The sequence below is a fragment of the Arvicanthis niloticus genome, chromosome 1 (genome assembly GCF_011762505.2).
Source record: "Arvicanthis niloticus isolate mArvNil1 chromosome 1, mArvNil1.pat.X, whole genome shotgun sequence".
NCBI lineage: Eukaryota > Metazoa > Chordata > Mammalia > Rodentia > Muridae > Arvicanthis > Arvicanthis niloticus.
Window position 1 is genome coordinate 77849527 of NC_047658.1, and position 14872 is coordinate 77864398.

Consider the following 14872-nt stretch of genomic DNA (forward strand, 5'->3'; position numbering starts at 1 on the left):
CAATCCTGGGCCTAACATGGTAGGACAGAATTAATTTCTATATTATATCTTCTGACATCAGATAGTAATTAAAAGCCTGACGGTGGTGGCACTTGGGAGGCAGAGGCAGGCAGATATTCCTTTTGAGGTTTGTTAGGGGTCTATATTATCATTTTACATGTATCTCAGAGACTAAATTACTCCTCATGTTTTAGAAAGCCAAAAAATGTAATGGCAGTAATATTATAACAGCAGCAGCATATAAGAACTTTAATTTTTCTGCATGCTTAATCTGTGGTTACTTTTTGGTTTTTCGAAACAGGGTTTTTCTGTGTAGCTCTGGCTGTCCTGGAGCTCACTCTGAAGACCAGGCTGGTCTCGAACTCAGAAATCTGCATGCCTCTGCCTCCCAAGTGCTGGGATTAAAGGCATGCACCACCACTGTCCAGCCAGATGTAGTTTTCTTACTTGAGCAAATTAGCACATTTCCTGGTACATGATATAGAGCCATTGATCTAGCAAATGGCTTTTTCTCAGTACCTGTCCCTAAGGTTACTTTAAGGTACAGGACTGTGGTTACTTTTTAATTGTTTTGGTTTTGATGTGTTTCTAGCTGTCTTCTAACCTGTGATAATTTTGCTCAATCTTTGGAGGTGCTGAATTTCCATTCACATGCTGTTGTTTTTCCTGGTGTTTGATTTCCTTTTCATTATAGCTTTCTTGTGTTAACATCAGGATTAACCAATTTAGGCTCCCAGGCGCATACTAGTCTACAAAGTATTTTTATGACTAGAGCCATTTTTCTCCTGTGATACAACAAATCACTCTTGAGTTGTATGTCTTGTGGCTGATCACACTGACAATGTTAGCAGTTACTTAGGGATTGGAATTAAATTTCCTTGCTTCCTGTGTGTGTGTGTGTGGGGGGGGGGTACGGACAGAGAGACAGAGATGCCAGAAGTCTTAATGGCTCCTGGAGATCAGCTCCAACTCCCATGTGCTATGCCCACTATGCCCAGCTTTTAGATGCTGCTGCTCAATACAACAAGTCTTTTTTTTTTTTGTTTTTTTGTTTTTTTGTTTTTGTTTTTCGATACAGGGTTTCTCTGTGTAGTCCTGGCTGTCCTGGAACTCACTCTGTAGACCAGGCTGGCCTCGAACTCAGAAATCCCCCTGCCTCTGCCTCCCAAGTGCTGGGATTAAAGGCGTGCGCCACCACCGCCCGGCAATACAACAAGTCTTAATGTTTGTACTGAATTCACTTTACTAAGTATACTACAGCTTCTGCCTCCTAAGTATATCTGATTAGACAAGTGTCTATCAAAACATGGGCTGTTTGCATTCTCATTAGAATTCTAAAATGTATAATCCCTGGAACTGTTGGGGTCAGAGGTGTGATTCATTTTTGGTAAGGAGGCCATAAAATTGTATGTTCCATGCTAGAGTCAGATTAAGACCTGATTTCATATGAGATCTAACAGATGAGAATCCAATTTGTGTCACTATTAGTCCCTTTTAACACTGTCATGTGTATTTGACTTGAAGCAATTATGTTTACAACTATATAGATTTTTTTTTTATATATTCACAGAAAAAGATCTACAAAGATCAAATGGAATACATGTTGCAAAATCATGTATTTCCTCTCTTCAGTAGTGAACTGGGCTACATGAGAGCAAGAGTAAGTTGTGTTTGATATATTTTATTGTCTTGGGAGGAATGAATGAAAATGAAGACTCTGGTTTGAAATAGTTAAGACTTTTTCTGTCTGGCTGCTATAGTACTGTGTGCATAGTTTTCATCTATGTCTGGTAGCAGTATCTGTCTGTGTTTTGCATTCAGATCTTGCTGTCCACACAAAACAGTGCAGCCAAAGAATAACTTGGGATCATAGTACTGGTCTAGTGTTGTATGTTTGAACACATCTCCCACTGGCCAGCCTCCAAATTCCCAGACAAAAAAAAATTGAAAGAGCTTATTTGGGGAAGTTTATTGTAATATTTTCGCAATCATATATATCCCATATATCCCCCTCCTTTTTAAAGGCTTGCTGGGTTCTTCACTATTTTTGTGAAGTGAAGTTCAAAAGTGATCAAAATCTCCAAACAGCTTTAGAGCTGACAAGAAGATGTCTTATTGATGATCGAGAAATGCCTGTGAAAGTGGAAGCTGCCATTGCACTACAAGTGTTGATCAGCAATCAAGAAAAAGGTAATTGGTTTATAGGTCACAGAACATACACAATTGTCGAATAAAATTCTAGAAACTACATTAATAATATGTTCTGTGAAAGCACCTTGTTTTTTGCTGTTTCTGTACCCAACTTACTGGTTACCTGTTAATGCTACCCCTCTTCTATTACAGCTAAAGAATACATCACTCCATTTATCAGACCTGTAATGCAGGCTCTTCTTCATATTATAAGAGAAACAGAAAATGATGATCTTACAAATGTAATTCAGAAAATGATCTGTGAATATAGTGAAGAAGTTACTCCTATTGCAGTAGAAATGACACAACATCTGGTATGTTTTTTGAACCTATTATTATTGGAAAGATGTTGATTTAGTTAGCAAATATTCCTTGGAACTTACTGGGTACCCTGTTGTATAAACCACATGACTAATATTTAACTCAATTATTTCTCACATGGCTCTCTATTTTATAGACTAACTTGCCAGAGCTAAATGTAGTATTGCTGCAATTCACCTTATGCAGTCATGGTGCAGGCTTTTTAGGTTCCGTATCTGTGGGTTTTCTGAATACTCCAGGATAGTTGATATAATTACAAATGGCAAAACAGATGCATAGAGGTGGTTTAGTTCAGTCTGAATGAAGTGTGTTCTCCCACTGAACTTGGCTTTGACTCCCAGCACTTCCATGTAGGCTGAGAATTGTAGGCAGCCCCAGTTGTAGATCATATGATGCCCTCCTCTGGTTTATGTCAGCAGTCACCAGGCAGAGATTCTTTAAAGCAAAACACTCATAAATTAAGTGAAATTTATAACAAAATATAAATCAGCAACTTGGTCAGTCTATACCTGTATTTGGGCATTGTCAAATAAAGGATAGTAGCATGTTGCTGGTGCTTGCAATGAATTTTTGAGATTGATCATTTGGTCCTTTGGTACTGATTATATTAAAGATAGCATAATCATAAGGACATTCTGTACCTTGCCCCATTACCCTCAGAGTGTCAGTATGTACTCCCCCATATGCAGTGATAGAAAAGATCAAGAAAGAAACATCAAATAAATGCCATAGCAGTACCAATTGGCTCTAGACCCCTCAGGCTTGTTAAACCATTTAGAGACATGGCTGTGCTCCCTGCTGGACAGTGTATCAATGAAAATTCCAGGTCATGCTCAGCATCATGTTGTGTACTTATAATCCTGCAGTATGTTTGTGTATGGCAGGCAGTATGTTTGAGGCCTGCATGACATATAAAGCCTACCTCCTACTCTGGGCCTGTGTGCCTGTGGGTATGTGTCTTCCCCAAACCCCAGACTAAAGAACAAAACATTGATTATGTTTCATTCCCATGATTCTAGGCAATGACATTTAACCAAGTAATCCAGACTGGGCCAGATGAGGAAGGAAGTGATGACAAAGCAGTTACTGCCATGGGAATTCTTAATACAATTGACACACTGCTCAGTGTGGTTGAAGATCACAAAGAGGTAAAAACTAAACACATATAGTAAAGTAAAAAGACCTATGGAGGTTTATAAAGCCATTCATCTGCTTTGATTTGTGTGTCTGCCTGTGTATGGTGAGTGCTATTTATTATATACCCCTTGCAGTCTCAAAGCTAACTACACAATGCTTGCCTATAATGAATTTGGTGTCAATAACTGGACTCTGTATATATGTTTTCAGATGTGTAGAAACTGTTGTGTAAGCTTCATTAAGTCATTTTTGCATTTTGTTTTATAATTAGAGATAGGCAGAATACATAAAAAATTCTGTCCTTGTTTTTTATTTAGCAAGTGAATATCTTTTAGAAGTTGAAAAGGGCCTAACATGCTATATGTTTGAAATTAATGTCTTGTATATCTAATTTGTAGATAAATTTTACTTTGTGCATTTAATACTCAAATGGTCTTCACAGATTAGATTTGTTCAGAATTTTTTTGAGTGTTGTTTCAGAGCAGATTCAATGGTGGGGGTCAAAAGTGACAAAAAATAGGATTCCTTATCAGTTCATCTTCTCTTTTAGATAACCCAGCAGCTTGAAGGAATCTGCTTACAAGTCATTGGGACCGTTTTACAACAGCATGTGTTAGGTATTAATACCTGATTTTACTGTTATATTACTTAGGTTGAGTAAGCACTTTATGACAACTTGGCTATTTTCTTCTAGAATTCTACGAGGAGATCTTTTCTTTGGCACATAGTCTGACATGTCAACAAGTGTCTCCTCAGATGTGGCAGTTACTGCCTCTTGTATTTGAGGTATTTCAGCAAGATGGCTTTGATTACTTTACAGGTAAAGTCAAAACAAAAGTGTGGATGTGTTTACTTTTCCTCTGCCCCTGTTGTGATTAGACATAGCTTATAATTTGAGCGTCGTGTGCACGCTGCTGCTTTTAACTGCTGTGTTGTTTAGAAAATTGTTAACAATTAATGGCCAAGGATGAAATATATATTAATTTCTGTTCTGTTGCGATTTTTGGTATTCTTTCCTTTTTTTTTTTAAGTCAAGCACATTCCATAATTATTTATATGAATAAGTGTACATGTACATACTATTTTTGTTCATTGTAAAAGATAGAGACATATTGTCATATTTGCCTTTGGTGAGGAAACTTTGAGGAAAAAAAGATAAAGATATTTCATTATAAGAATGTGTGTGAAGGTGCATTATATCAGCATTTGGAGGCAAGTGTATCCAGTTTAAGATTGGCTTTGGATATAAGAGAATATGAGAGGAGAGGGCACAACAAAAGAACACAAATGATATACAATTTTCCTTTTTTTTTTTTTTTTTTTTTATAGACATGATGCCTCTACTACATAACTATGTAACAGTTGATACAGACACTCTTCTATCTGACACCAAGTATCTTGAGATGATATACAGTATGTGTAAAAAGGTAGGCCCATTTTATAATGCCAGAAGGTTGTTATGAAATGAAAAGATACATACACTTCTTAATTGTGCTGAATTCACCTGGATCAGACAATGGCTTAAAGTTGCAAACAAATTATTTTGGAGATGGGAATGGATTTAATCATGGTGTGGGTTGGAGCAGGATTAGGAGTCAAGGTCTTCATGTGGTATATTATATATAGCAAGTTTGATATCTTGACTAAATAATTGAAATGAAACAAAAAAAGGAAATCTTTGGGTTGGTAATAATAAATAATAGTTCAATGGTAGAGCACTTGCCCAGCAAATAGAATGTTCTGGGTGGACTGTAACTTGAGGGTCTTCTTTTGTTTCAAGATGAGACCTTTGAGAGGTTTGCAAAAAGTAAGGGTAATGTAAGGGTTTGGCTGCATATGGTGGTACACAGCCTTAATTCTAGAACTGTGCATTAGTGCCTAACCTGGTCTATATAGTGACTATTAAATGGAGAAACCCTGTCTTGAGGCAACAATGGGCCTCTACTTTTGGCTTTTTATTTTATGTTTTGTGGAATCAGAGAAATCCTCCTGCTTCAGTGTAGGACTTTGATTACAATCATGTGCTATCACACTTGGGATGCTGAGTTTGTTGTCCTTTATTAGGAGAGCCAGTTTTCCTTGAGAAAGGTTAAGTTTTCTAGCTTATACCTCTGTGAGAGAACACACAAATGATATCTATCCTGTTTACGATGAACATAATTTCCATATACATGTCAAGTTGAAATGTAAATATATAGTTATACATAGAGTGGGGATTATATTTCTGATTTAAACCTTTTTCAAAATTCGTATTCTGTGTTGATCAGGTTCTTACTGGAGTTGCAGGAGAAGATGCAGAATGCCATGCAGCAAAATTGTTAGAGGTCATCATTCTACAGTGCAAAGGCCGGGGCATCGATCAGGTCAGTGAGGCTCATTTTTTGTTCAAGGCTTCAGAATGTTGGTCTTTGTTGTACTTTTAAAATTTTGATGGGAGTATGTATATTCTATGTGTTATATTATAACCTGAATGAACAACTTTGTTAAATATGTGTTGCATAAAATAATTTTATGTTTAATACATATTTGTTGTCATGTGAATTAGCTTTAGTTAAAGTGCTTTGATAAGGTCTTGTAATCTTTCTTTGCAGTGTATTCCATTATTTGTGGAAGCAGCTTTAGAGAGACTGACGAGAGAGGTTAAAACAAGTGAACTCCGAACAATGTGCCTGCAGGTTGCGATTGCAGCATTGTATTATAATCCACACCTACTGCTTAATACCTTAGAAAATCTTCGCTTCCCAAATAATGTTGAACCTGTCACAAATCATTTTATCACACAATGGCTTAATGACGTTGACTGTTTTCTGGGGTAAGCAACAATAAATTGTAGATCTATGGGGGACTCTATAATAAAATTGATAAAAATGAGATTGCTATTATTTTCTGTTTTAGGCTTCATGACAGGAAGATGTGTGTTCTTGGCCTGTGTGCCCTTATTGATATGGAACAAATACCACAGGTTTTAAATCAGGTTTCCGGACAGATTTTGCCAGCATTTATCCTTTTATTTAATGGATTAAAAAGAGCATATGCCTGCCATGCAGAACATGAGAATGACAGTGACGATGATGATGATGCGGAGGATGAGGATGAAACTGGTAAGGGATTTATGCTGAACTGTGTCTGTCTTTTTGACAATATATCGTAGCAAATTGATTAGAAGCACTGAGTTTATTTAGGAGAGAGAAGAGAGTGCCCTTGGGTGATCAGAAAAAGCCAGTGTGTTAGCATACACATTTACTCCCATCACTCAAGACTCAGGGATATGCAGAGTTTTGTAGGCCAGCATGGTCTGGCCAGAGCAAGTTACAGGTCTACAGAGCTTCAAAGGGAAGCCATTGCTTAAGCAAAACAGAAAACTAGAAAGCTTAGTTGGGGTTTTATCTCCAGTTGCTAGAGTGCTCCCCTAGCATGTGCAAAGCCTGGATTCCATCACAGCACCACATTACTCCACTCTATCAGCAGAGGCAGGAAGATCATATCCTCTGAGGTATTTTTGCCTGCACAGACAGTGTGCATGTATGGTATACTTACACATAAAAGGCACAATGAATTAGACAGAATGCTTTAACTTGTAAGAGACTGTATACTACCAATGTAGTAATTGGTAATTGTTTTCACCAAACAAATACATCCCAACTAGTTTTCTTTCTCTGGGTTTTTAGGCAGTTTGTCTATAAAGCCCTGTCCCAAAACATGCATAGACCAGCAATGTTTTATTACTTTACTGTCAGTTAAATTTTAGTTGGGGTTCATGGACACCTATGGTGGCTTTTATTTCTTTTATTGCTGTACCTGTCATTTAAACACTTAACTCCTGGAACCTTTCCTACAATTTTTTTCAAGATTTATAATTTCCTAAGAGTATTGAATTAAATGTCACTTTGCTGAGTAACAGATCATTTCATTGTTTATAAACAACTTAAATGGCAGAAGAACTGGGTAGTGATGAAGATGATATTGATGAAGATGGGCAGGAATATTTGGAGATTCTGGCTAAACAAGCTGGTGAAGATGGAGATGATGAAGACTGGGAAGAAGATGATGCTGAGGAGACTGCTCTGGAAGGCTATTCCACAATCATCGATGATGAAGACAACCCTGTTGATGAATATCAAATCTTTAAAGCTATATTTCAAAGTAAGCCATTGTCTGTTCTTGTGTCTGTTCCAAGAAGCGAAGCAAAGCGATAGAAAGTATTTGTTTGCTTTGACATATGAGGAATTCTTCCTGTTTTGGGGGACCAGAACTTCCTATGTAGACCAAAATGCCTTTAACATACACGGCCATGTTCGCCTTCTTCCTTTATTCTATTACATTTAGCTTATAATTAGAAAGATGCATTATAAGAAAACATTGTAATTCAAAATTTATACTTAAAAATCTCATTTATTTGATTTACAGTATTTGGCACTCTTCTCCCCTCCCCCCCAACACACACACTTATTTATATGGTGAGAATGTATATTGTGAATGCAGGATGTTTCAGAGTCCATAAGTAACTATTTGATCTCCTGGTCCTTGGGTTATAATGCATCTCATTCAAATGTAATTCAGGCTGTCCTTGAACCTTTGGTTCTTTTGCTTCGGTGTACCATAGTGCAGATTATAACCAAGTGTCGCCACATGAACTTTGGTAACAGTTTGTTGCAAGGCTACAAAAGCATGGCAATTTTTTTAAACTATATTAATTGATTATGGAAAACTATTTATACACATTGTTACTGTTCCCTGCCAGTTACAGGGTCCCTGCAAAGAGCTAATGATGTGATTACCCTCCTTCTCCCTTGAAAAAAATGCATAATAAATGAATCAGTTTAGAATCTTTTTTCCCCCCTTTTCTTTTTTTCTGATTTGTTTCTATGGTGTATTGGGATAGGGTCTTCTCTATAGTCCTAGCTGTCCTAGCTGTGCCACCACACCCCTAGCAGTTTAGATTATTTTAATTGCAAATTTTGTTTGTGTGCCATTGTGTACTACAAGTAGTGGTCAAAAGACAGCTTGTGTGACTCAGATCTCTCTTACCATATAGGTTCAGGGAAACAGAGGTTCTGAGGAACCCAAGTCCTCAAAAGTACTGACTTATTTCTCTTAATTACTGTGTATCCAGGATTTTTTTTCTTTCATTTCTCTCTCCCTCTTCCCATTTTTTTGAGATAGGGTCTCCTATATTTCTGCCTTATGCTGAGGATGAACCTCCACTTCTGATTTGCTTGCCTCTTGCTCCCAAGTGCTGGAATTAAAGATTCACAAAAAACACAGGCTTTATATAACATAGATCCCCAGAGCTTCATATCATACAACCATCCAATTACAAATTGCTGTGTGCACATTTCCTGGCCTACATATAATAAGTTTTTAAGTGCAATTTTCCTATTCCATCCTATTTTTTATTTTGTTATGAATTATTTGTAGACGTGTCTTTTGTGGGTGCCAACACATGAATATGCACCTATAGAGATCAGAGCTTCTGCTTAGGTATATCTCTTAGAACTGGAATTAAAGATGCTGTGAGCCATATGATATCTTCATTTTTATGACAATTTGGAGACATTTTTTTAAATATACATTAAAATGCCCATGGTTTAACCTTTAAAATAAAAATTTATGATCAATATCATCTTGAACTGCAAAGTCACCTTTCTTACATATTTGTGTGGTTTATTTGTTACCTGAGGGTTGGATACAGGGTATCTTCCCATGCTAGGTAAGCATTGTCTTTCATCAGGTTACAGCTCCATTCCTGGATTTGAGTCTGGAAAGCACTTATTTTTTAAATTTCTTTTATGGAAATTAGAGTAACTTTGTTTCTGTAGTCTATCAAGTTTTCTTACTTTTATAAAAACTGATGAGCCAGGTAATTGAGGTGTATGCCTTTAATCCTAGTGGAGGTAGAAAGAGGCAGTTGGTTTTTTGAGTTCTTGTTAGCCCCATGTACAAAGAGAGATCTAGAACTATACAGAATAACTGTTTGGGGGGGAGGTTAGAGGGGGGGCTCTGATGAAACTCAGAAACATTTTCATTATCTAATACTCTTCCTCATTCCCCACCCCCATACACAGCTATTCAAAATCGTAATCCTGTATGGTATCAAGCTTTGACTCATGGTCTTAATGAAGAGCAAAGAAAACAGTTACAGGACATAGCAACTCTAGCTGACCAAAGAAGAGCAGCCCATGGTATGTTAATGAGCCATACTCTTTCTGATGCAATTAATGACATAACTTTTTAAAGTTATGATGTGGGCTTGAGGTGCAAACACTGAATTGTTGTATGACCTTAGATTACACACAGTGTAAATAGCTTAGTAAAAATGCTTATGTTCATGATAATAGAAATGCTGTTGAATGTAAATTTTATACTTAACAAATTTTGGCCAAATATATTAGAATCATAGATATTTCATCTTTAAAGTTTTCAGCATGCATTTAAAATACATCCATATACAATGTGCAGCCTAATCATTATCCAGAAGTGTCACTATCCAACGTGCCATTTGAATAGTCATAGTCAAACAAGCATCAAGCATAGCATTGTATATATTTTATATTTTGGATTTAATTGCATTTCACCCATTAGATTTATTTATTCCTTTTGTGATGTGTTCTTAATGATTAATTTGCATTATGAAAACTAAAAAGCTTTTTTTTAAAAAAACAGTAAATCATAATTGGCTAAGAACTCTGTATTTTTAACTTAGGTAGTCTGTATGTCTATTATTGGGTTAAAGTCTCCTTGTAAATGTATTGCCAGATCCTTTCTCCAAAAGGTCATAAGATAGATAATCGTTAATGCTTTGCTCCCCCCCCCCCCTTTTTTTTTTTTTTTCCCTAGAGTCCAAAATGATTGAAAAGCATGGAGGATACAAATTCAGTGCTCCAGTTGTGCCAAGTTCTTTCAATTTTGGAGGCCCGGCACCAGGGATGAATTGAGTTTCCACTTTCTTTCCTGCTGTGTGAGTGTAGTGAAGAGCTTGTGTTCCTCCTAGTAGTGGTTCCAGAACCGGTTCATGTTATCTACTAACTGATCAATAGAAGGACAGAAACCCCAGGCGGTGGGAGCTGATCATGTAACCTGGCACTGGACGAGAAACTAGAGGGATTTGGGGAGGGGTTAACTTGGGGGGCTATTTTCTTTATTTTTTGAAGAAAGTAAGATCCTGACTCTGAAGCTTCAAGAGACACTGTGGAAACCTGAAATGAGGGGATGTCATGAAGGCAGCTTTTCTTTTTCTGAGGAAAAAAATAGGCATGGGCTACAGGACTATTTAAAATGTCTCATTTACAGTATAAAGTTCAAAGGTAGATGTAATTTTTACACCTCTAAGTATTTGTCCTATTTCTGTCTGTTCCTTACCATTGGGAATCCTTTATATGTAAATAAGATAAGGTAATCAGATAGCCTTATTCGGTCTTTATCATTTTCATTCACCAGATTGTTCCTATGTAGATTGGACATTTATTGTAGCACTACATAACTGATTTTAAAATCTGTAAATGAATTAGCACTTTCATATTGAAACAAGCCTGCTAGCCTATGTATAAAAGCAAAACTGTTTGCTGTTTATAAAAAGGGATGTAATGGGGTGGGGGCAGGGGTAATTTCAGGTTTAATTATTAATTTAAAAATGAACTAGCAATTTTGTATCTGGTGACTTTGTGGTGCACTCACCTCTGGTAGTGACTTGAATTCGGTATGTAAAAAGGGGTTAGTGATGTTTCATTGCTGCTAAAAATGGCAACTCCCTCTGTCCTTTTTTTGTTCCTTAAAGCTCTCAGTGTACAAGTGGACATTTGGATACAAGACCTTATGTAACAAACAGAGGTGATATCTGAAGCATGTAAATTGGATATAAAATTCTACTCTTAAAGAGTTGATCTAGAGTATGGCTAAACATCTATATATGCAGTCTATTAAAAGAACTTAATTCGGCAATTATGTCTTGATTTGATTGCAATTTATTATTATTAATTGATCCCTACCCCCATTAACCTGTTTTTATCTTGTACCAGATAAGAGTGCAAAATGTATTTAAGATTAATATCTGCCCACTCCCCTTTCCTCATTTCTTCTCCCATCTTGATTATGATATCTTATCCTAACTCTGAAGACTGAAGGCACATGGTTCCCTCTAAAAACCACTATCAATACCACTGCAGAAAAAAGCCAGCAACAACAGGGTAGCAGGGTGGGCTTCTCCCCTCTCTTCCTAAATGCATGTTCAAAGATAAGACTTTATTGATCTTAAACATCTGTCAGATGAGTCATACATTGGATTATTTTTTATATACATGTATACACAATATTTCAAATTGAAAGCAACATCTCAGTGGATTCAAAACTACTACATACTGTTGTCTAAAACAATTTATAATTGTACAAATGAAATGCACATATTGATATTTAAAATGCATAATTAAGAAAACCTTTTGGTGTTGTGTTTTTCTTGTGTACCAGTACTTAAGCCAATAATGTTGGCACTGTTTTCTCTTTTGACTCCGAAGGAATCAAAGTATTTCTGAATTTAATAACTAAAATGTTGGCAAAAGGAAAGCAATGTCTAAATGTGTGGGTACAAACTGTAATCAAGTGTGCGTCTACTCCTGTCTCATAGTTAGGACACCAAGTGTATACCCTAGCTTGCTTAAGGGAATGTCAATATTCTATAAAATCAATATAATAAAAATGGAGTAGTTATTTATATCCAATATTGTGTGCAGAGGGGAGAATATTATTAATATTATCGGCTTCCTTTATATTTCTGTACCCAGTCTATTTTTTTAAATTCTCAGACTTCTCTAATATTTAAATTAATCAGATTTTTCTCATTGTTATTGAAAAACTGCATCCAAAGTTTGTTTTATACACAATGAAAATACTCATTTGCAGAGTTTTTTTTTTTTTTTTTTTTTTTAATTTGATGTTCTATAGTTAGAATGGATAATTACAATACAGTAGGCATACCTAAAATTTCAAGTTTCTAGAAGATGCCATGTAGCTCTAGCTCCTTGGAACTTTGAAGACAAGGCCTTGAACTTTATGCCTCCCTAATACAGGATTGAAAGCCTGTGCCAGGAATCAAACTCCAGGCCTTGTCAAAAAGTACAATTTGTTCTCTTAACCACTAAGCAAGCCATTTCTCAAGCCTCAGGTTTTTTACAATATGTGGGTGTTTTGCTATACACACACACACACACACACACACACACACACACACACACACACACACACTCACACGTATGTGTGTGTGTGTGCTTGGTGCCCAAAGTGTTCAGGAAGTTGTATCCAGTCTTCAGGAATCCAAGTTAGATGGTTAGCTGCTAGCTACTTTGTGGAGAGAATTGAACTTGTGCCTCAGCTTTTAAGCTGACCTATCTCTACAGACCCAGAATAGAGGTTCTCAACCACAAATAGTATTTCCCAGAGGTTAGATCCAGGTTATAATTTCAGCTAAAGCAAACCAGTGATGCTTTATAGACTCCCTATATTTGAGTGCAGTATGATATGTAGGCAAGGAAGCTTAATTATACATAGTTGTGATAAGCGGTACTTCAAGGTATTTAGGAGCTATGTGGTCAGAACATACTGCCTGTTTGTCAGCTATCAGGGCAGTGGCACACGCCTTTAATCCCAGCACTTGGGTGGCGGAGGCAGGCGGATTTCTGAGTTCGAGGCCAGCCTGGTCTACAGAGTGAGTTCCAGGACAGCCAGGGCTACACAGAGAAACCCTCTTTTGAGACAAAACAAAAATTAAAGAAGTTGGTTAGCTGTAATAGCTAGTTTTACTGTACTGGAACTCTGTGAGTTAGGTTGCTTACCGTCATAGACATGCATCATGCATTTACCTCCCAGAGTAAAGATGTACATTACTTTTCGTTTTTAATTGACTCATCTTAAGTCTCATGTGGATCTGATAATGTGACAGTGTTGTCTTAGGGTTTTACTGCTGTGAACACACACACAACAACCAAGACAACTCTCATAAGAACGATATTTAATTGGTGCTGGCTTATAGGTTCAGTCCATTATTATCACAGCAGGAATGTGGCAGCATCCAGGCAGGCATGGTGCAGGAGCTTTATCCGAAAGCTACTAGGAGAATACTCCCCTGCAGCTAGGATGAGGGTCTTCAAGCCCACACCCACAGTGACACACCTATCACAAGTGTATTCCAAGTTGATCTGTATATGCTCCAGATAGAATCGTAACTACTATTTTGACACCTACCAGGAATTGTTCAGTTCAGACTTGTTCAGTTTGACCATATATTACCAACTAGAATGTCCCCCACCCCCAAAACAAACAAAAATATTTAGTGGTGGTGGCACATGTCTGTAGTCCTATCACCTCAGAAGCAGTTGGATCCCTTAGGAATCCAATGAATTCTACGATAGCCAGAAAAGGGTTAAACACCAAAGAAGCCATGTCTCAAGAGGAAAACAAATTGCTGAGAAACAAACCCTACATTAACTGGTCATTTCATAGAGAATAAATGGCCTCGATAAGAGCAAGTGCCTACAATCAAAGGCCTAGGTCTCAGCTCATGTATCATATTCCAAAATGACCTAAATAGACCTAAGATTCCTAAAATGTCTTAATTTTAGATTAGACAAGGGTGAATAAGAAATTTTCACATATCCACAGGGTTATGACTACTTGAGGTAAGCAAGATATCATTTTTTAAAATGTTATCCCTTGTGCTGGAGATGGCTTCGTGGTTTAGAGCAATGACTGATCTTCCAGAGTTTCTGAGTTCAATTCCCTTAATCATGTGGTAGCTCACCACCATCTGTAATGGGATCTTATGCCCTCTTCTGCTAAAGAAAGCAACAATATAAAATAAATAATGTAATGCCTTAAGTCCTTAAAATTATAACTCCAGTGGCAAGAGTGCTTGCCTAGTCTGAATAAAGAATGGATTTGAGTCCAAACATTATCCCTGAAAAGCAACTGAGAAAATACTAGTAAACCACAAATCTGATGGTCTGGTATCCAAAATTAAAACCGTAATGGAAGGCTCTTAGTTTAATCTAGCACCACCCAAACATTACCAATACAAGACAAATTTAAAAACAGCTATGCCTAGCATATCTAAAGTGCTCAGATTTGATCCCTAGAAGCACATACTCATGCTTGCAGAGACATTTGTGATCTTAAGATAGTTACTATAGAATCACTGCTCCTAAGTGGGATATAGGATTTACTAAAACTCGTAATGTAA

General features: G+C 36.9%; 1 protein-coding gene and 1 non-coding gene across 3 annotated transcripts in view; both read left to right on the plus strand.

Annotated features, from left to right (window-relative positions):
- Ipo7 (importin 7) overlaps positions 1-12359 on the plus strand; it is a 37421-nt gene extending 25062 nt beyond the window's left edge. The window contains exons 13-25 of one of the 2 annotated variants that reach the window (XM_034498086.2): positions 1571-1660; positions 2025-2190; positions 2344-2504; positions 3531-3659; positions 4199-4265; positions 4343-4468; positions 4978-5075; positions 5916-6011; positions 6240-6460; positions 6544-6749; positions 7585-7791; positions 9714-9830; positions 10486-12359. In XM_034498086.2, coding sequence (XP_034353977.1) covers positions 1571-1660; positions 2025-2190; positions 2344-2504; positions 3531-3659; positions 4199-4265; positions 4343-4468; positions 4978-5075; positions 5916-6011; positions 6240-6460; positions 6544-6749; positions 7585-7791; positions 9714-9830; positions 10486-10583 — 1782 coding nt within the window. In that variant the 3' untranslated portion in view covers positions 10584-12359. The remainder of the gene's footprint in view (positions 1-1570; positions 1661-2024; positions 2191-2343; positions 2505-3530; positions 3660-4198; positions 4266-4342; positions 4469-4977; positions 5076-5915; positions 6012-6239; positions 6461-6543; positions 6750-7584; positions 7792-9713; positions 9831-10485) is intronic. The other variant, XM_034498095.2, reaches the window with a different exon arrangement.
- LOC117701331 (small nucleolar RNA SNORA23) lies at positions 1757-1939 on the plus strand. Its single transcript, XR_004605683.1, has one exon. It is a non-coding gene; the product is annotated as a small nucleolar RNA SNORA23 (small nucleolar RNA).
- Positions 12360-14872: the final 2513 nt, after the last annotated feature.